The sequence below is a fragment of the Oncorhynchus masou genome, chromosome 12, assembly GCF_036934945.1.
Source record: "Oncorhynchus masou masou isolate Uvic2021 chromosome 12, UVic_Omas_1.1, whole genome shotgun sequence".
NCBI lineage: Eukaryota > Metazoa > Chordata > Actinopteri > Salmoniformes > Salmonidae > Oncorhynchus > Oncorhynchus masou.
In genome coordinates, this window is record NC_088223.1 from 64,471,833 (window position 1) to 64,494,556 (window position 22,724).

The 22,724-nt window shown below is 41.2% G+C and overlaps 1 protein-coding gene across 2 annotated transcripts in view; it reads left to right on the top strand.

The window, feature by feature from the left end:
• Positions 1–22,724, top strand: part of LOC135550658 (glycerophosphodiester phosphodiesterase domain-containing protein 5-like) — a 46,342-nt gene that overhangs the window by 21,339 nt on the left and 2,279 nt on the right. For both annotated transcript variants that reach the window (XM_064981670.1, XM_064981671.1), the window contains exons 2-15: positions 9,521–9,698; positions 18,051–18,154; positions 18,356–18,449; positions 18,554–18,613; positions 18,729–18,827; positions 18,917–19,010; positions 19,203–19,348; positions 19,589–19,671; positions 20,052–20,202; positions 20,395–20,616; positions 20,736–20,881; positions 21,079–21,226; positions 21,612–21,694; positions 22,432–22,544. In XM_064981670.1, coding sequence (XP_064837742.1) covers positions 9,579–9,698; positions 18,051–18,154; positions 18,356–18,449; positions 18,554–18,613; positions 18,729–18,827; positions 18,917–19,010; positions 19,203–19,348; positions 19,589–19,671; positions 20,052–20,202; positions 20,395–20,616; positions 20,736–20,881; positions 21,079–21,226; positions 21,612–21,694; positions 22,432–22,544 — 1,663 coding nt within the window. In that variant the 5' untranslated portion in view covers positions 9,521–9,578. The remainder of the gene's footprint in view (positions 1–9,520; positions 9,699–18,050; positions 18,155–18,355; positions 18,450–18,553; positions 18,614–18,728; positions 18,828–18,916; positions 19,011–19,202; positions 19,349–19,588; positions 19,672–20,051; positions 20,203–20,394; positions 20,617–20,735; positions 20,882–21,078; positions 21,227–21,611; positions 21,695–22,431; positions 22,545–22,724) is intronic.

The following is a 22,724-nucleotide window of genomic DNA, read 5'->3' on the forward strand; positions in this document are numbered from 1 at the left end:
ATGCTGGCATATGTTGACTCTAATGCTTCCCACAGTTGTGTGAAGTTGTCTGGTGGACCATTCTTGATGCACACGGAAAACTGTTTAACGTGAAAAACCCAGAAGTGTTGCAGTACTTGACACAAAATGATGCACCTGGCACCTACAACAATACCCCGTTCAAAGGCACTTCAATCTTTCGTCTTGCCCATTCACAGTCTGAATTTCACACACACATAATCCATGTATCAATTGTTTCAAGGCTTAAAAATCCTTTAACCTGTCTCCTCCCCTTCATCTACACTGATTGAAGTAGTTTTGACAGCTGGATTCAGCTGGTCAGGCTATGTCATGGAAAGATGTGTCCTTAATGTTTTGTATAGTCAGTGTATGTCGCAAGTAAAAGCCTTAGGTAGCGAGTTGATGTAATTCCAATTCTGGAAGTTTAAAACCACCCTCAGTCTTAGGAAGATGTAAAACTTTCCTTTTTATTCTAGTAATTTTATATCCCCATATAAAGTCTTATGACCGACGTATACTTTTTAAAAGAATGTCTTCGGAGAGGTAATTGGTATTACCGAAAATAAAAAAATTAAACTTTGGCCGCCATGCCATTATAAAGAGGTTTATTCTACTTGTAAGATTTATGGGAAGATTATTTAATTCAATTAGATCTGCTGTAAAATTGTTGCGTAATGGAATTCAGTTTTCTTTATATATTTGTTGTTACTTATTTAGCATCATAAGTATTTAATATTTTTTTGTGGTCCACTTAAAGGATTGCTGTAGATAGTGAGTTATTACTTCTTTTTTTTCACATTACTTTTATATCCTGTGATTTTTTAAATTTTATAATGAAAATATTTTTAGCTAAGGAGTCATTGAGTTTTCAATATTGGTCAGGTATATCAGGAGTTCATCTGCAAATACGTTTAGTTTATATTCATGTTTACCAATACATGTTATGTGTCTAATTTATTTCTGCAAGCGGTTCAATTGCTAGTACAAACAGGTGGGGGGAGCGAGGACATCCCTGTCTTCTGCCCCTTTCTAAAGCAATTAATCAGATAAAGTATTATTTGTGTATATTTTTGCTTTATACAATATTTTTTTAAACTTTTATTATTTCAGCTGGAAAGTTCAAAGTTTTGAATAGGAAAGGCCATTCAAGACGGTCAAAACCCTTTTCGTCATCAACAGCAATTATTGATAGATTTATCTTGTTTTTGTTGTGTATTGTATTAAACTGAAACATGCTCTTGTATTTGTAAGTGTCTATTTTTAATAAACCCTGCTTGATATGTAGCAAGTCTCGTCAAACTTTTGCCATTTCTATTGCTTATAAGCTTTGTTATTATTTTATTGTCAGAATGTATTCAATTTATGGGTCTACAATCAGCACGGCCTCTCCAGACATTCCTGACTTTAACTGGAATAATTGTTTGATACGTGGAACTAGGAAGTACTGAATTGCGTGCCTTTTTGTATTGTCATTTGTGTAAATAGGTGGTTACTTTGGCCCAGAATGTTGAATAAAATTCTATGGGAAAGCCATCCATTCCTGGTGCTTTTCTCTGTGCTAATGTTTTAACAGTATCTAATATTTTTTTCTTGGATGATCTGTTTTTAGTGAATTTTTTTTTTTTGTCCGTTAAGTGCTTCAGTTGTTGAGTCTTAGGCTATTGGATCCATTCAACTGTTTAATTCTGATTTATATACATTTTCACAGAAGCTTTTAAAATGGTCATTAATCACATTATTGTTTCTAATTACCACTTGTATCTTTAACTTAACTTGTAACTGGTTTAGCATATTTGTTTTGTGAGAGCTGTGAGATGTTTACGAGGTGAATGCCATTAAGTAGTATGCTTTATTTGAGTTAACCTGTAGTTGTAGGCTTTCTTCAAAAGTAAAAGATAGTAAGATCGTACTGTTCAAGTTCCGAATTCTCTTTTTACCTTGTAAAGATTTTTTATATGTGCTTTTTCGAAGATAGATTTTAAAATGAAAGAAAAAGAAATCACTAAATCAGATTAAATTTGTGCAGAATATGATATTATCATCCCTTTAATGTACGCCTTAAAGTTGTCCCAAATGATATCAGGACTCGGCTTTTCTCTGTCCTGTATGTATACATTTGTAAAGGTTTTAAAAAATGTTTTATGTATAATACATTTCATGTCCAGAAGATGCACTCTCTTCATTCTCTAAACTCTATCGCTAAGTGTGTTTTTTTTATTGGTGTATTAAAACATAATACCAGAAAAAAATCCCATATTACTTTACTGAATCCAGTAAATTGTTGAGTGCATTTTTGGAAATAATTCTTGAATAACTTTTCTAATTCTAAAAAAGGAATAGTGTTTTGTAGTTGGGAATAATAATCTCCAGGTGTTCTGTTAATATTTTTTTTAGATCAACATTTTCAGCCTTTTTGGAGGCTCTCTAAATGTGCCTTTTTTCTAACTACACTATGGTTTAAAAGTTTGGGGTCACTTAGAAATGTCCTTGTTTGAAACAAAATGCACTTTTTGTCCATTTAAAATAACATCAAATTGATCAGAAATACAGTGTAGACATTGTTAATGTTGTAAATTACTATTGTAGCTGGAAATGACTTTTTTTATGGAATATCTACATAGGCGTACAGAGGCCCATTATCAGCAACCAACCATGGGGATGGAAACATCATGCTTTGGGGCTGTTTTTCTGCAAAGGGACCAGGACGACTGATCCATGTAAAGGAAAGAATTAATGGATTTTGAGTAAAAACCTCCTTCCGTCAACAAGGGCATTGAAGATGAAACGTGGCTGGGTCTTTCGGGCAACGAAGGAGTGGCTTCGTAAGAAGCATTTCAAGGTCCTGGAGTGACCTAGCCAGTCTCCAGATCTCAACCCCATAGAAAATCTTTGGAGGGAGTTGAAAGTCTGTGTTGCCCAGCAACAGCCCCAAAACGTCACTGCTCTAGAGGAGATCTGCATAGAGGAATGGGCCAAAATACCAGCAACAGTGTGTGAAAACCTTGTGAAGACTTACAGAAAACGTTTGACCTCTGTCATTGCCAACAAAGGGTATATAACAAAATATTGTAATAAACTTTTGTTATTGACCAAATACTTATTTAACACCAAAATTTGCAAATAAATTCATTAAAAATCCTACAATGTGATTTTTTTTTTTCTGGATTTTTTTTTTTCTCATTTTGTCTGTCATAGTTGAAGTGTACCTATGATGAAAATTACAGGCCTCATCTTTTTAAGTGGGAGAACTTGCACAATTGGTGGCTGACTAAATACTTTTTTGCCCCACTGTATATTTATATATATTTTTAACTGGAATGTGACATGTATTCATTCCAAAGTAACACCTAAAACAGCCAGAAAATAAATAAAATGGAAACAGTGGACCTGGTACAGTAGCTGTAATCAAACTTCATTGAGCTGAGGAGACCAGACCATACAGCTACACTCATCGAGAGAAAAAAAAGTTACTAAAGGGTATTTTGGCTGTCCTCTGGGTTCCATGTAGAACCCTCTGTGGAAAGGTTTCTACATGTAACCCAAAAAGGTTCTACCTGGAACCAAAAAGGTTTCTCATTTTACATTCTAGTCATTTAGCAGACTCTCTTACAGTATTAGCTTGTGCTGGTCCTCCATGGGAATCAAATCCACAACCCTGGCATTGCAAGTGCCATGCTCTTCCATTTGAGCAACACAGGACCTATGGGGACAGCTGAAGAAGTCTTTTAGGTTCTAGATAGCACCTTTTCTAAGCGCGTGCACCTTCCAGCCTCTCACATCTTCAATCTCACGCTCTCTCTCTGTTTCTCCGTTCTGAGAAACTGTCTGTTAGGAGATAAGGATCAGGGGAAAGTGTACTGCTTTCTTTGTCTGGGAAGATTTCCCAGGAAATGGGCTCTTGTCACTGTTCTATGTCCTCATGTGACAGCCATTCACTGACGCTCACCCGGTCCGCTGGTGTGATTAAAAAGACCAATCAATATTTCCTTGCTTATCTCATTTAGGCTGGCATGGTAAATCAACAGAGTAGAGGAGATAGTGGAAATGTAGCTGTTGGCAATGATTGATAACGTTAGTTCTCATGTAGGATTGATTTTCAGCTTGAGGTCGAGAAACTAAGAGGATGTCGCTGATGTTTAGAGTTGCGGCGATAACCAGAAAAGCATCGACACCGACCATACCAGGCTCCTCAGAGGAGGAAGGGAAGGACCATCCTACTCAGTGAATTTCATAAAAATACAAATATTGAAACATTAAAAAGGTTTTAGATAAAACTATATTCAGATGTCACCAAATAACTGCTTAAACACAGTTTTGCAATGAAGGTCTACAGTAGCCTCAACAGCAATCTCTGGGGTAGTACCATGGTGTATCTAGAGGACAGCTATTTTCCATCCTCTTCTGGGTATATTGACTTCAACACACAACCTCGGGTTAACTAACTTTAGCCACTGTTTGCTAAAAATCTATGGAAGTGATGGGGGCATGTGAGCACATTTTATTGATTTATTTCTGAATCACTTAAGTAATATCAAACCAAATATGGAGTTGATTTGGACTGATTTGAGGCAATTTGGATTTTTTTGTAACATGATCACATGCCCCGATCACCAGATTTTTAGCTAGCAGTGGCTAAAGTTAGCTAATGTTTTCTAATGGCTGTTTAAAGACAACTGAACCATGGATTGCAGTTTCCCCTGGCCCATAGACTACTTTCAGGGTGAGGAAATATGTAAAATAGTGAACCACTCATTTATCATTTAAATTTTACTATAGTTTTTTTCTTATTGAATGATGTGACAACTCAACAATGTAGCTTCTCTGCCTTTTATTACTAATAAGTTGTGTGGGCGATATCACTAATGTTGGAAGTGTTCATACTGTAGTTTGTTGTTAGGGTTCCCAGACAACCAGATGGTCACACACAAATTGTATTTGTGTTAGCCAGCCACATGCAATCTCCAGCTGTGAGACCTGTTTTATTTCACCACCTAGAAGATATAATGGACCAAAAGTGCAATCATGTTCTGTTTTAGAAGTAATCAATACTTTTATTGAGTGTTGGAAAGTGTATCACATGGGGTTTGGCATAGCCTCTTGTGACAGCCTCAGCTAATTTGGTGCCGAGTTAATAATAATTGCTGGGAAGGCTGAAACTGGAAATTGTTCACTCATTTACTATGGGACTAGGCTACTTTACCCAGCTTTATATTCATCATGTGAGTATGTTTTACCTGCCATCTCTGCTATGTCAGGGGACCTCTCCAGTTTCTTGTTTGTTTGTTGCTCATAAATGTTTGAGTGGTGTTTGTGTACTGTAACTACTAACTCCTGAAGGTGTGCTCTGGTTCCAGTTTAATACTTCTGGTCTGTGGCTTCTAGGCTAATTTGGCTGTGCGTCCAACTGCAGCTAGAAAGATAACTAAAGGTCACTGGTTCACAAAATCGACTCAGACAATTGACCCTTTTTTGTTGTGTGTATGTAATATGAAGCCATGAGAAAGGTTCCTACTACAGTAGTTGCATTGTGCCACTGTCAAAGGTAATGTTGTATACTGCTGTTTTTAAATGACTGTCAAGATGAAAATGTTGAACTAAAGAGTAATACAACAAATGAAGGACAGTCATTGACTACAGAACAGAGGTGTTTAAAATTTGAGGAAATGTTTCCATCTTCTCCAGAGGGGTGTGAAAGAACTCTTTTCATTTTATTTCACCTTTATTTAACCAGGTAGGCTAGTTGAGAACAAGTTCTCATTTGCAACTGCGACCTGACCAAGATAAAGCAAAGCAGTCGACACATACGACACAGAGGTATACATGGAATTAACACAAACATGCAATCAATAATACAGTAGAAAATTCTATATACAGCATGTGCAAATGAGGTAGGATAAGGGAGGTCAGGCAATAAATAGGTCAATAGTGGCGAAATAATTACAATATAGCAATTAAACACTGGAATGGTAGAACGTGCAGAAGATCAATGTGCAAGTACAGAAACTGGGGTGCAAAGGATAAATAAATACAGTATGGGGATGAGGGTAGTTGGATGGGCTATTTACGGATGGGCTATGTACAGGTGCAGTGATGTATGAGCTGCTCTGACATCTGGTGCTTAAAGCTAGTGAGGGAGATGAGTCTCCAGCTTTAGTGATTTTTGCAGTTGGTTCCAGTCATTGGCAGCAGAGAACTGGAAGAATTGGCTTTGGGGGTGACCAGTGAGATATACCTGCTGGAGCGCGTTCTGCTATGGTGACCAGTGAGTTGAGATAAGTCGGGGCTTTACCTAGCAGAGACTTGTAGACCTGGAGCCAGTGGGTTTGGCGATGAGTTTAAAGCGAGGGCCAGCCAACGAGTGTACAGGTCGCAGTGGTGGGTAGTATATGGGGCTTTGGTGACAGAACGGATGGCACTGTGATAGACTGCATCCAATTTGAGTAGGGTCTTGGAGGCTATTTTGTAAATGGCATCGCTGGGGTCAAGGATCGGTAGTATGGTCAGTTTTACGAGGGTATGTGTGGCAACATGAGTGAAGGATGCTTTGTTGCGAAATAGAAAGCCTATTCTAGATTTCATTTTGTATTGGAGATGTTTAATGTGAGTCTGGAAGGAGAATTTACAGTCTAACCAGACACCTAGGTAGTTGTCCACATAGTCAGAACCGTCCAAAGTAGTGATGGTGGAAGGACAGGCAGGTGCGGGCAGCGATTGGTTGAATAGAATACATTTAGTTTTACTTGCATTTAAGAGCAGTTGGAGGCCACGTAAGGAGAGTTGTATGGCATTAAAGCTCGTCTGGAGGTTAGTTAAGTGTCCAAAAAGGGCCAGAAGTATACAGAATGGTGTTGTCTGCGTAGAGGTGGATAAGAGAATCAGCAGCGGCAAGAGCGACATCATTGATATATACAGAGTCGGCCCGAGAATTGAACCATGTGGCACCCCCATAGAGACTGCCAGAGGTCCGGACAACAGACCCTCTGATTTGACACACTAGGCTCTGTCTGAGAAGTAGTTGGTGAACCAGACGAGGCAGTCATTTGGGAAACCAAGGCTGTTGTCTGCCGACAAGAATGTGGCGATTGACAGAGTCGAAAGCCTTGGCCAGGTTGATGAATACAGCTGCACAGTATTGTCTCTTATCGATGGCGGTTATGATATTGTTTCGGACCTTGAGCATGGCTGAGGTGCACCCATGACCAGCTCGGAAACCAGATTGCATAGCGGAGAAGGTACGGTGGCATTCGAAATGGTCGCTGATCTGTTTTTTTGTTATCTTGGCTTTCAAAGAATCTTAGAAAGGCAGGGTAGGATATATATAGGTCTGTAGCAGTTTGGGTCGAGAGTGTCTCCCCCTTTTGAAGAGGGGGATGACCGCGACAGCTTTCCAAGAGGACATTTTTAAATACAACCAAGACAACCAATATTTTGTGAAGGATGAAGTGATTGGGAGCTGGACGTGCTGGGCCACTTTTTCAGGTATACTGTTATTTTAACAGGCTGTTGTAAAATGTGCTGATGTGTGCTTGGTTGCCAAGTGAAGTCTTTTGGCAATATACCGTATATACCCTATACCGGTGTATTTGAAACACAGACGGTATGATTTTCAATACCGCCCCACTAAAGGGGCCTACTAAAGCTCTAAGCATTATGTGTTATGCCACGCCTTATAACTAGATGTGCCAAATAAATGATCTGCAGGTCCAGATACCTATTTGGTTTTCTAACTTGCTAGCTAAGTGGCTAGATGGCAATATTATGCTTCTTGGTTATAACATACAATCAATCCCTTTCTGGATCAACATCCCTGCTGTCTAATATTTGTTTTGTGTGTGCAGCAAACTGTGAGTAGCCTTTCAAGATATTTGTATAACTTTATGAGCTGGGTTGTCTGTCCTGGCAATTTGTTTGTTTGCTTGCGCTTCTTACCATTTAGCTAGTGTCCGCTATGGGAATTTTCTAGTAATTTGTTGGGACCCCAACCCCCAAAATTAGAGTTATAAATATATATACAGTGCATTCGGAAAGTATTCAGACCCCTTCAATTTTTCCACATTTTGTTACGTTACAGCCTTATTCTAAAATTGATTTAAATAAACCATTTTCCTAATTAATCTACACACAATACTCCATAATCACAAAGCGAAAATATGTTTTCAGACATTTTTGCAAATAGGTATTAGGTAGGCAAATATTTCTAAATAAGCAGGCAGACCCTTTGCTATCAGACTCGAAATTGAGCTCCGGTGCATCCTGTTTGCGTTGATTATCCTTTATGTCTCTACAACTTGGAGTCCACCTGTGGTAAATCCAATTTATTTGGACATGATTTTGACAGGCACACACCTGTCTATATAAGGAGCAAAAACCAAGCCATGCGATCGATGAAATTGATCATAGAGCTCCGAGACAGGATTGTGTCGAGGCACAGATCTGGGGAAGGGTACCAAAGCATTTCTGCAGCATTAAAGGTCCCCAAGAACACAGTGATTGAACTCTTTGGCCTGAATGCCAACCGTCACACCTGGAGAAAACCTGGCACCATCCCTAGAGTGAAGCATGGGGGTGGCAGCATCATGCTGTGGGGATGTTTTTCAGAGGCAGGGACTGGGAGACTACATGACAATAACCCTTAACAAACAGCCAAGACAACGCAGGAGTGGCTTTGGGACAAGTTTCTGAATGTCCTTGAGTGGCCCAGCCAGAGCCTGGACTTCAACCCGATCAAACATCTCTGGAGAGACCTGAAAATAGCTGTGCAGCGACACTCCCCATCCAACCTGAAAAAGCTTGAGAGGATCTGCAGAGAAGAATGGGAAGAACTCTCCAAATACAGGTGTTCCAAGCTTATCCAAGAATACTCGAGGCTGTAAACACTGCCAAAGGTGCTTCAACAAAATACTGAGTAGAGGGTCTGAATACTTATGTAAATGTCATATTTCCCTTTTTTATTTTTAATGCATTTTCAAAAATATTTTAAACAGTTTTTGCTTCATCATTATGGGTTATTGTGTCTAGATTGATGAGGGAAAAAATTATTTAATCCATTTTAGAAGGCTGTAATGTGGAAAACAATGTGGAAAACATGTACTTTCCGAATGCTGTGTGTGTGTGTGTGTGTGTGTGTGTGTGTACATACACTGTATACCCAGTATGGTACAGGAACGGTATGAAAATCAGGATACCGCCCAACCCTACCAGAGTGCAACTGATCCACAACCCGACTACCCCTTACATGACTAAGTCACAGTATTCATGCAGGTTTTATAGGGTTCCTGTTGTTCCTCACAACGATCACCATGGAGTTCAGTTAATGAAAAGACAGGCACCATGTTGAGTAACTGGAAAATGGAATAAATGGTCTTCTACATAAACACTCTGACAACAAATTCCTTTTGGCCTATCTTCCTTCAAGTTATAATATTTTCACATTTTCCTTCTACTTTCTCCTCTCAAAATTATTTCTCCAGTCTTGAATTATCTTCAATATGTTTCTGACTCCTGTCTTTTTTCCCTGCAGTGTTCCCTGTTCAGTGTGGGATGCTAGCGGACCGGTGGCGAGCCGAGGCTGAAGGAGCATGGTGAAGCACCAACCCTTGCAGCAGGTCTATGAGAAGCAGCTGTGTTTGTCCTTCCTCACTGGGATCTATGGCTGCCGCTGGAAACGCTACCAGCGTTCCCATGACAACAGCTCCAAGGTGAGAGAGAAGACTTTTGCAAATGTCACAAGATGTTCTGTTGTGGACAAATTATGGGTGTATTGGTATGTCCTCTTCTCATACCAATCAATGGAATATCTGAGAGTTAGATTGTCCTGACCTTTAATTGCACATGCTGGCAACATGCCTGGACTTGTTACGGAAGACCACTCTTGTTCTCAAGGACTTATTATTAAAGGGAGTGATGTACAGAGAGACCTGTCGTCTTGTCTCCTCTCATCGCCGTGTGGCACAGACTGGGAAAAGCTCGGCCTCAGTATCAAATTCCAAAGGAACTGATGCCCTTTCACTCACCTAATCAAACTGAGACAAACTGATGCCCCTTTAAGGAGTAAAACATCTATAACCCGTACTGAATGACTGTAAGACATAATATCTATTTACCCACATGGACTGAGGCCAAAACAGGGGATCTGTGCTAATGATGTATGGCTGGAAAGCCTGCGTTAATATAGCTTGAGTTAATAACTAGGCTTGAGCTCAATAGGAAAACGCTTTGGATCTCCTCATCGGACATTTACTGAGCAGCATGAGACCGCAAATCATGAATGATAATGATGAGTTACCGATATAGGGATTGATACACCTTCACAAGCACAGTTTGTGTGCGTGTATGACCCTGTACAGGATGTAGAACAAAAGTTGGCTAGCCTGTTTATTAGGCTGTCATTAGCACTACTGCAGCACCTGATTTAGCTCCAAGTACCAAAGTGGAATCACTGTTTCAACCAGAACGATCTTTCATGAACTGGTTACCGGCTGATGTTATGTTGTTATGGTCCGGCTACTTTGAGATTTGTGTAAGCAATGAAAAGCTTGGCAAACGTCAGCAGCTGTGTTGAGCTAAATGATGAAACTAGCCTTGCTCTCAGTGGACAGTTTTACAAAGCTTTGCTTAGCTTTTATTTTAGGCCACTGGCATGAAAGTAGGTATTTGGGCAGTGTAGGGCTAGGAGCAGTGAGGGGCTTTGGCAACAGTAGTAAAAATGTCACTACACAACAGAAGTCTGTTACTTGAAGAACTGCCTTGTTCAGACCACGAGTGACCGATGAATTTACAAAACTGATAGTGAGGCTTGTTTGTAAGCAAAACAAAGCCAGGAGACATATCACCTGCAGGGAAAGAACAGTGAAATTGTTTTGGGGACTTAGATACAGTAACCTGACACGTGTGAGATGGAGCACAACAATATCAGTCAGCCTGCCAAGCAAAAACCTGCCTGAATGACCTCTACCTTAGATATATGCTTCCTGGAGAGAAATAACATGTTATAAGCCTTATAATAAGACATTATAGTTCATAGGTGCTTATAACAAGTAATAAAGTGTTATACCTGTCAGCTGTTTGTAAAATGTTACCATGTACTGTATTTTCTTGTCTAGAAAGAGGCAGAGTGTAGAGTGAGTAGTGTGCATTGCTATAGAGGTCAGTGTGTACTATATAACTCAACTCATTTTAAAGGGCTAGCAGAACATAGTTCTGCCCATCCTGCCTTGAAACCTTATCACACCTCAGGAATAATTTAAACGTTTTCCATTTGTTTGATTCTGTTCTGGAGGCCCAGAAATTTTCTAAAACCTCTACATGCATGAAAAAAGTGACACAGGCAGGCAAGCAAGTAAGTATTTACCAAAAGCAAAAGTCTGAGTTGTCCAATGCATTCAACCTTTCAGGAAAGATTTATTATAGCTACAGTCCTTGTTAAATTGTTCAATTTATCCAATAGCATACTTTAAAAAATGTAATATTATTAAATGTAACTCAAATGACATTTTCTGTAAATAGTGGTATGTAACACTTTGCTCATTGTAAAGTATTAGGTTTATGGCAGGCCTTGGTAGCCATAAGCTTGTTGTAGAAGTAAATGGGGGTGTTTTAATATAATGCTTCTACCCAGACTCCCAGCTGTGTGTGATGCAGACTGAAGTATCAGTGCCGCTCCTGCTGTTCTTAACTTGTCATTGGACTACAAAAACCCAGTATGTTGTCCATAAATTAGGCCAGTTAGTAGGGAATGTGTGAGCGGGGCAGTAATGAGGTGCTGACCAAGAGGAAAAATACAAACACACAGCTGCACACCTGCTTTCCCTCGCTCCATTTACAAAGCACTCACTCACACACGATGCACACTCATGCACACAGACATTCATATCATCCAAAAATACACATCAATGAGAATCACATGTTCATCCCTACACATACTAAATGCAACTCTTATGATACCTATCTCTCCAACTCTCTCATTGAGAGAGTGCTACTGTGATTCCCAGGCCTGAGTTGACCCTCCTGTGTTTGTATATCATTGCTTTCTCTTCTGGTACTTAGTGGTATTACTTTGAGTAGTAGGTTGTTATTTCTCAGAAACAGGTTACCTCTGTCCTGCTCTTCAAACCCATAGAGAACTTTGTAATTAATGACCTAGAAACGCTTTCACTCAAGATTAGCAAACCATAAAGCAGCCCATGCTGAACAAGTTAAATTTCTAGCTGGAGTTGGATTCATAGCTCCATCAGTTGTCATTGAGACACCAAATTATATTTGTCCTATTTTTATGTGCGTATTTCCATGTAGTACCATGCACCTGATATGGCAAAATCCATAGGATAATAAGTGTGCATAGTACTGTATCATACAGAAGTGAGATGTACATCTCTGTCTGAGGAGGTTTGCTGGAAATGGTAGGCAGTCATACAGTTTCTCTGACTTTGATTCATCACAATGAAGTAGCTATGTTCTTCTCAATAGATGAAACAGCGTGGTAGGGCAACACTGTCTATCGGGGTTATAATTAGCAGGCTGTGAAGACGTTAGAGAGGGAAGGAGAATGAAGCCAAGGCACAGTCTGGAGGAGGAAGTGATGGGATTAGGACGTCAGGATTAGACAGCATCAGCTTGGTGACAATGACACTGTGCTAAAGACTGACCTCCTGTATCAATAGTGTGGTTGGTTGTGTCTGAAATGGCCCTACTATACTGTAAAATGACTTCCGCTGTGCACTGGGCTGGTTGATGTATCTCACATATTGGCAAAAAAAGACTACACCTGGAAAGGTGAAAAGATGCCTGCAAAATTATTCATCTAGACTCTGCATAGGGATGCTACCTATTTGAGAAGAACCAGGCTGGGGTCACTGACTGGACTTCATTGTTTTCAGGAACTACTGTGTGGATATTTCTACCCCCTTGGGTTTTAAAGGTGTGAGAGGTATGATCACCCACTGTAATGTGTTGTCTGCGAAAGGTGCAGAAAATATGATTATCCTTGGTTCTCTCCCAGCACTAGCTAACTTTCTGAATTAAAGGAATCGAAAATAAAATTCAACCCAACCCTGCTTCCTCCAACTGTTCTTGAGTGAGTGTTAGATTCATAATGTGGCTGTAGTCCTACACCTATGCACTTTCACCTCAGCGTAAGTCGACCTTAAATCAATTAAATAAAACCTGACATTGTCAGAGCCCCTTCCCCATGTCACTTTTCTATTACTTCTATTTGTCACATTAGGTCCAGTGTCTAACTTTACTCCTTTTAGTGCCATGAAAAAGTGTTTGCCCCTTACTGATTTTCTCAATTTTTTGCATATTTTTACTTATGCTGAATGTTATCAGATCTTCCACCAAAATATTAGATAAAGGGAACTGGAGTTTACAAATAACAACTGTACTGATTTTATTTATTTAATTAACAAAGTTATGCAACACCCAATTCCCCTATGTGAAAAATGAATTGCCCCCTTACACTCTGTCATGACGTTGGCCTCTGAGTATAGCAACCCCATCCCATCCCCCCCACCTCCTTCAACTAGGCTGCTGTGGTCAGAGGTTGTGAATTCCTGAGAAGACCTCATGGACACACAGTTATAGAGTAGTTTTTCATGGAGACAAAGGAAATCCTTCCAACTCACAGAACTTGAGGTACGAACAAATTTCATGTTCCGGAGAAAGTGTAAAAGATCGGTGAAGAATCCAGCTACAAACTGGTCTGTTTGTCACAACTTGGGAAGCTCTTGGAAGACTGTGTGGCCACATTACCATGACGCTGTTTATATAATTGCCAAGATATAAGGTTTTCATCTAATTGTTGTATAAGATGAATGAGTGAGTATGATACTGTTTACACAATTTTACAATGTGATTTTGGACTGTTTAATGAAGGAAAACTCAAAAAGGGAATTGGATTTGAACTAAATCAGAGGACCGCCCCTGAGCCCAGTTAGGGTCAGGCGTCCTGGGACAGCCCATTTCTGCCATTCCGAATAAAACCCAACTTTGAGAAATTATCAGCAGACCATGTTTTTCTCCATTAAGGGAGGACAAAGGTAGACCATTGCTGAATCTTTTAACCATACCACGTGGTTAAACGCTTACTGTCGATACCGATAGAATGAGAACAAGTCTTTGATATTCATTGCTAGTCTGCAGCTAGGAATTCGGTATCATTGAAAGAACGACAACCGCTGAAACATCCATTCTATAACGAATGTCACTTTGAACTACCCCCTCGAACCAAGACCGAGAGGGAGAGGGAGAGAGACGGACAATTCTACGAAAGACACACACTTTTCACCAGCGATCAAGATGACACACTGAGCGTAAATATATATTGATTGATTGCAATTGTTCCCGAATAAGTGAGCGTTCATATGTAAAGGATAAGCATTTTAATTGTTATAATTCTCACTCTGTAGTGACTTCTTGGTCGACCCCCCCCCAAAAAATAAATAAAAATAAAACGTGCCATACTGTTTCATTTTTAAAGAGAAAATACAAATCTAAAATAAGAATAAGTTTCTCAGTTGTCTAACAAGCTGCCATGCCGGTTCAACCCACTAGGGCACATCTTCCTATCATCTTATGTAACCACATTTACATTGTTTGTTTATGCATTTCTGTGAATTACCTAGTTAGTAATAAATAAATGACTTAAGACAATTGATGTATGGATGACTCATAGTGAAGACTGGGTTCGTGCAGATAACCAACAATTTACGACGTTTGGAATGAGACTAATGTGAGGTAAAACAAATAAATCATTAATCAGAAGACTATTGATCAGATATGAAAATATCTGAAAGGTTATATTGGGAAATTATAACTTTGTAATCTGAATACTTTCCTTGGTGCCCCGACTTCCTAGTTAATTACAGTTACATGATTATTCAGTTTAATTGCATAATACTAATTACAGGAATCTTAGATTAAAAAACAAAGTCTTCAATTTAATGATAGTAAAGACACAACAACTCAATAACGGGTTCTGCCACCTTAAGCTGCAATGACTGCAACCAAATGTTTCCTGTAGTTGTTGATCAGTCTCATCACTGTGGAGGAAGTTTGGCCCACTTACATGCAGAACCGCTTTAACTCAGCAACATCTGTGGGCTTTCAAGCATGAACTGCAACATCTCAATTGGGATTATATCTGGACTTTGACTAGGTCATTCCAAAACTTCAAATGTGATGCTTTTTAGCCATTTTCATGTAGTCTTGATTGTGTGCTTTGGATCATTGTCTTGCCGCATGACCCAGCTGTGCTTCAGCTCACAGACGGTTCCTTCTATTAAGGCAAGTCACCCAGGTCCTGAGGTAGCAAACCATCACACTATCACCACCATGCTTCACCGTTGGTATGAGTTTCTTACTTTGGAATCCAATGTTTGGTTTTCGCTAGACATAATTGGACCCATCTCATAAAACCTGGATGATCATCAAGACTCTTCGAAGAATGTTCTCTGGACAGATGAGTCAAAAGTATCACTTTTTGGATGACATGGGTCCCATAATGCTTGGCGAAAACCAAACACTTCATTTCACAGTAAGAACCATATACCAACAGTCACCCATTGTGGTGGAAGTGTGACGTTTTGGGGATGCTTTGCTAACTCAGGACCTGGACGACTTGCCTTAATAGAGGAAATCGTGTATTACGCTCTGTATCAGAGAATTCTACAGCAGAATGTCAGGCCATCTGTCTGTGAGCTGAAGCTGAAGCACAGCTGGGTCATGCAGCAAGACAATGATCCAAAACACACAATCAAGTCTACATGAACATGGTTAAAAAGCAATAATGTGAAGTTTTGGAATAACCTAGTCAAAGTCCAGACCTAATCCCAATTGAGATGTTGTGGCAGGACTTGAAACCAGCAGTTCATGCTTGAAAACCCACAAATGTCACTAAGTTAAAGAAGTTCTGCATGCAAGAGTGGGCCAAAATTCCTCCACAGCGATGTGAGAGACTGATCAACAACTACGGGAAACATTTGATTGGAGTCATTGCTATTAAAGGTGGCACAACAACCAGTTGTGTCAGGTGGCAATTACTTTTTCACACAGGAGCATTGGGTATTGCATAACTTTGTTTATGAAATAAATTAAAGTATGTAATCATTGTTATTTGTTCACTCAGGTTCCCTTTATCTAATATTAGGTTTTGGTTGGAGATCTGATAATGTTCAATATAAAAAAAATACAACAGTAGAGAAACCTATGTAGTGGGCAAATACTTTTTCACAGCACTGTACACACACACACACACACTTGCCACGGCTGTGAAGTATTGTGTGAGACCAGGTAATTGGCTGTCTCAACAGAAGTAGTGTGGTGGTTACCTCAGAAACCAGACATCATTTAAACACCAGCCCTCTACTCTCCCATTCTCATCTGTGCATTAACTCGAACCATAGAAGGTGAGGCCTCACTGATGAGATTCCTAGCCTTTCCTCTGAGTGCACTGTAAGTGTTAATGTGGTATGTTACTAAAGCACCTTATACCACCCACCACTGCGACCTGTATGCTCTAGTCGGCTGGCCCTCGCTACATATTCGTCACCAGACCCACTAGCTCCAGGTCATCTACAAGTCCATGCTAGGTAAAGCTCCGCCTTATCTCAGTTCACTGGTCATGATGGCAACACCCACCCGTAGCACGCGCTCCAGCAGGTGTATCTCACTGATCATCCCTAAAGCCAACACCTCATTTGGCCGCCTTTCCGTCCAGTTCTCTGCTGCCTGTGACTGGAACGAATTGCAAAAATCGCTGAAGTTGGAGACTTTTATATCTCCCTCACCGACTTCAAACATCTGCTATCTGAGCAGCTAACCGAACGCTGCAGCTGTCCATAGTCCATTGGTAAATAGCCCACCCAATTTACCTACCTCATCGAGAAACTGTTTTTATTCATTTACTTTTCTGCTCTTTTGTACACCAGTATCTCTACCTGCACATGACCATCTGATCATTTATCGCTCCAGTGTTAATCTGCTAAATTGTAATTATTCACCTACCTCATGCCTTTTGCACACAATGTATATAGACTCTTTTCTTTCTTTTTTTCTACTGTGTTGTTGACTAGTTTATTGTTTACTCCATGTGTAACTCTGTGTTGTTGTCTGTTCACACTGCTATGCTTTATCTTGGCCAGGTCGCAGTTTGTAAATGAGAACTTGTTCTCAACTAGCCTACCTGGTTAAATAAAATAAAGGTGAAATAAAAATACATTTAAAAAAAGGTGAGGCCTCACTGATGAGATTCCTAGCCTTTCCTCTGAGTGCAGTGTGTTAATGTGGTATTCCCCTCTTAACTACCACGCGTCCACACATTATCGCCAGGCCTCTAATAATAGACTGTAGGAGATGTGGAAGAGGTGCAGCACTAGTCTGGCCAGCATGAGATGTAAAGCTGATCCACACATTATCGCCAGGCCTCTAATAATAGACTGTAGGAGATGTGGAAGAGGTGCAGCACTAGTCTGGCCAGCATGAGATGTAAAGCTGATCACTGGTCAACTCCACCTGGCTGTGGTCTGACCTGGGCCACATTCAGTACGCAAACGTTGTAAAACGTGGCAGATAGAGATGTCATGAATACAGCTGACATTATTCCATATTCTTTATAATTACTTATTTACATTTTAGTAATTTGTGACTTACAGTTAGTGCATTCATCTTAAGATAGCTAGGTGAGAGAACCACATTTCCCCTCAATAAAATAATTATAATTGGGAAATTTGCTCTTTCGCAAACTTGTTCCCTTTCTGCATGCACCCCTGACCTGTTTTACCCCCCTCAATCCAGTCAATTACTATAGGGGAAGTGCCTAGTAATCTGACCAAACTTTCAAGCCAGTCATGCCAGAGGACAGATGAAAGGTGGAAGTTATGTTACCAATCAAAGGGGAAATTCATAAAACTTGGATTTTTATACAGTTTCGTTTTAAGATGTCATTTGTTTTAGACTTGTTTTACTCGTTGTGTGATTGTTTAAGCTGAAAGTTGTGGAACGTTATGTTAAAAGTGTTATAGAAAGTCTTCTTAATTCTGTTGTGTGTTCACCAGTGGGAATGTGCATGGTTCATCATCTTGTGCAGCACCTTCTCCCTGCTCCTCTTCTGGGCTTACTTCTGGTTGGAGGCCCACAATGACTACAACCAATTCAACTGGTGAGTGTAAGTTAGTCCTTACCAGAGTGGCTGTGAGCTGAGTTTACACCATGCTTCTGGGGGACAGAAACAAGTCTCTCTCTTTTGAGCAGCTTTCAATTAGTAATTTAATGTGTGCATATTTCAATATCTCCTATCAGGGCTGGTCCTCTTCTTATCAAGACACTGGCTCAACTTTCCCACCCTCTGTCTCTTTCTCAGGTTACTATACAACCGTTCTGGGGAATGGAAGGACGGCACTGTCCCCATTCTCGCAACCACCGCAGTTGGCTTTAGTTACATAACATGTTTAATGGTAAGTTTCATGTTTTGGTTAAATGCCTGTACACACAGTAAAACACGTGTTTTTGCTGCAGGTTCAGTAAGATCTAACCTGATTGTGGCTCTGTTCATATCCAGATTTTAGCACTCTGTCATATTTCACTGGGACAGCAGCTGAACCTCTACTGGATCCACAAGGTGGGCCTTCAAATGAACTCTGACCTACTGATGAGGAAATTAATACCATGTTACTGTTAGCCCTGCATAGGAATGTGTAGAACAAATCATACTGTTGATATGTTGGTCCCCACAGATTGGTGTGTTGGCTGCCTTGATCACCACTGTCAGTGGCGTGGTCTCCATCAGTGACGTGTGGGGGGACGAATGGGACATCATTCTTATATCGCTACAGGTCTACATCTCTATTTGTTGGTTTCTCTGTGCGTGTGTGTGTGGGTGAACAAGGTTATAAAACTCCTGTCTTTCTGTGTTGTAATTCAGTCCACAGGTCCTTTCCTGCACATTGGAGCTCTGGCTGCTGTCACAGCGCTGGGTTGGCTGGTCGCTGGACATGTGATCCGTGCAGGGAGAACCAGTAAGTATTGGGTTGGATTTTGATTGGCTTTCACTGTAACTCTAATCAGGATACCAATAGTATAAATTATTACATTACTTCATGATTATTATCATTATAACCATAAAGATTTTTGATAATGAACAATGATTGCAGCAGCAGTCAGAAATCTGGGACCTAATGTCCTCACTCTATGGTCTTCCTCCTTCCCAGAGTTCCACATGATTGTGCTGCTTGTCTACCTAAGTGTCCTGCTGGTCTTCTACATGGTTCCCCTTGCCATCACCTCACCCTGCATCATGGACAGGAACAGCCTCAAACCTCGACCTGATGTCATTGGAAGACGGGGGGCTCCAATGGTGAGTCCGTGTCTCCCTACAGAAACATCTTCTTGCCCCCTACTCTCTAGCCGCTTCATGTAGATCCTAAGGAATCTCCACATGTAGTCGGCTGCTAAACTATTTCCTATTTCTTTAAAGCTGAAATAATTTGCCTTTCCACCTCTAGCTCAAATGACTGCCACCAAATTCTAACAACCCATGATAACCCATTGTACCTCCTGTCTCTGTCTTTCCCCCTGCGTGTGTCCTGTGCTGTAGCTGGCTCCAGAGAACACCCTGATGTCCTTCAACAAGGCCCTGCAACAGGGGGTCAGCTCCCTGGAGGCCGACGTCTCCGTCAGGTACCCAACCACACTCTACCAGCCTATAACCTAACCCCACCCTACCACCTTAATGTTAGGAGTAATGAGTTCTCTACAGTAGACTGGTAATGGCGGGTGGGCCTTTCTGTAGTGAAGCCATAGCAACATTCACAGCGTGTAAAAGGTTATGGAGAAAATCTAAACACCCCCGTTCTGACCCTGCCTTTGACATAGTCAACTTGTTTTAAGACCATTTTAATCTCACATCCATTCCTTTTCACTAGTGCATTATAGCCTGTTATTACAGGCCCATTTTAGTACTCCCATTGCCACACAACCACTTTATTTTATTTATGAAAGCAGTGACAAATGTTACTGGTTCAGTGATGTCAGTCTGTGGTCCCAACTGTCCTCTACAGTCTGGACGGGGTGCCCTTCCTGATGCGAGACCGCACCCTGAGAAGGACCACTAACATTGCCAAGGTCTTTCCAGACAAACAGCACGAGGACGCCTCTCTCTTCAATTGGACAGAGATTCGCTCTCTAAATGCGGGGCAGTGGTTTTTGGAGGTATCCCTCTCCCCCCTCTGTCTCTCTCTCCCTCTCACTGGGTATATGTCTCTCTCCCTCCTTGTATTGCTCTTTCTCTTAGTCTCTCCCCTTCTCTAGTCTACCCTTCCCTTTCCCCACACCAAGTATATTTTTTCACTCCACTTTGCATCACTTCATCAAATAAAACGCCTCTCTTCCCTCTCTCTCCAGAGCGACCCCTACTGGACAGTTGGGTCTCTGACAGGGAGGGAACGGAACCGAATGGGGAACCTGACAGTGTGTAGCCTGGTAGAGATGCTCCGCCTGACAGCCAGGGCCAACCGCTCAGCCCTGTTAAACCTCCATAGACCTCCCCCAGAACACCCACACTACAAGACCTGGATCATGGACACCCTGTGGGCCGTCCAGAGGTCTGGGATATCACAGAAGAGGGTGAGGAGGACTTTCTGTGTATCTTTCTGTCCTTAGCAACATTGGTAGAGATGTTGTGTAAATCCAAAAGCAGGTACAGACTCTTATCCTGTGTCTTGTGCCCTGTGATTTTGTTTTAGGTGACGTGGACCCCGGACACAGACAGGGGCCGTGTCAGGGGGCTGCAGCAGACCTCCTTAGAGAAACTGTCAGTGGAGGAGTTCAGACACAGGGGCATCAGCAGCCTCACCCTGCGCTACTCACAGGCCAGCAACAAGGACATTCAGTAAGACATACTACTGTTACTCTCAAACTCATACTCTAACCCTAACCACCTGCTGGGATTGTCCAAAATGTTGTCTGGGAGGTCCAAACATGTCATTTAAAAAGTCCTAGAATCTTATCTTAATCCCTAACCCTAACCTCACCCTGCATTATGGTTACTCACAGGCTAGCATGTCCAATAACTATTTATCTTTGTAGGGACTTCCTGGTGAACAACATGAGTGTGATGGTGTACCCGGTGAATGAGCCGTGGCTCTACTCAGTGCTATGGTGCAGCGGAGTGCCTTCTGTCTCCTCCGACGCCCCCCAGGTCCTCCGCAAGGTGCCCTACCCCATCTGGCTCATGGTAAGAATCTCCGTCTACACCACTTCATTGCATTTACACTTTTGGTACAGTATAGACATATGGAAGATACCCATGAGTGTAACAGTCAATTTTCTATGACTGGGTACCCCTTTTAACTGCTACAGTACAGAGGCTGGGGACCGCAGGGGCGAGTACAGATAGTGACTAGGGAACAGCAGAATAGCTGGGTAAGAGCGAAGTGAGGAATGGGGACACAGCAGCAGACCCTACGACACAGCTCGAGACTAGGACTTAAAACTCTAGTAGTTTCATTCATGTTCTGATCGTCATCGCATGTTCATCATGATGTGAGGTACAGTATATTTGTGGTGATGCTGCGATCTAGTGGTGGATGTTGGTTCTGAACAGCTGTTCTTGTTGACAGAGCCCATATGAATACTGCTTAGTCTGGATCACCTCAGATCTTGTCTCCATCGCCATAGTTACAGGAATATTCATCTTTCAAAAGTAAGTACCCATTTTCCATTACGATCAAACTGAATCTCTTTTCATTTAGCTGTGAATGGTTGTGTATTTGCAGCATACACCTCACCCTCACACTTGAGTATTTCCAGAGTATTGCAATAACAATGCAAAGTTCTCTACTCCACTAATCCCTGACGAAAGCTGGATGCACACACTTCGGTGATATGTCTGCTCTGCTCCATTGTCTAGTCTGATGTACTAAGTGTTTCTTAGGACTGTTGTGTAAATGTAAAGGTCTGTGTGTTCTGAACTTTGTGTTGCGTAGCCTTCTGCTTCTAAACTGACGCTTCTGCTCTTTCCCTTTCACTGCCATGTCTCTCTCTCCTCCGCCTCATCTGGCAATTTCTCTCCTTCTGTTTGTCCATATCATATTTTTTTCTTATGTCCTCTTTCATTCCCTCCTCTTTCTCGCTCTTCCCTATTTGTCCTCTATTCTGCCTGATCTGTTCTGACTGATTTTGTTCTGCCTGATCTGCATGCTACGTTTCTCTGCTGCACTCTGGCGTCTGTCAGCTATCACTTGATCAGGTAACTGGGGTGACTCCCATGTTGCTTTGTTGTTTTCTGTCTTTGTGCTTTAATTGTGCCTGAAGCTCTAACGCTTGTACACAGTGTACACTGTTTCTTTTAGATATGTATTCATCAATATGGATTCATCATTTGACTATGCCTATATTGACTCTAAATGTGTCTCTGACTGTGCGGTGTCGCCCTGTCAGATGGAGGATGAGTGGCATGCAGAACTACAACCCAGAGCAGATCATGCTGAGTGCTGTGACACGCCGGCCCAGCCGAGACGTCAACATCATGAAGGAGAAACTCATATTCTCAGGTCTGTAATAAATCAAATATAATGTCGGCATTTAGCAGACACTTTTATCCAAAGCAACTGACAGAACTGTTGGAAGTTGACACGGAAACATACATGCATGGGCTACATACTGATTATACTGTATCAAACCCACAACCCTGATGTTGCCAGCACTATTCTTCAACTAACCCACTGAACCGA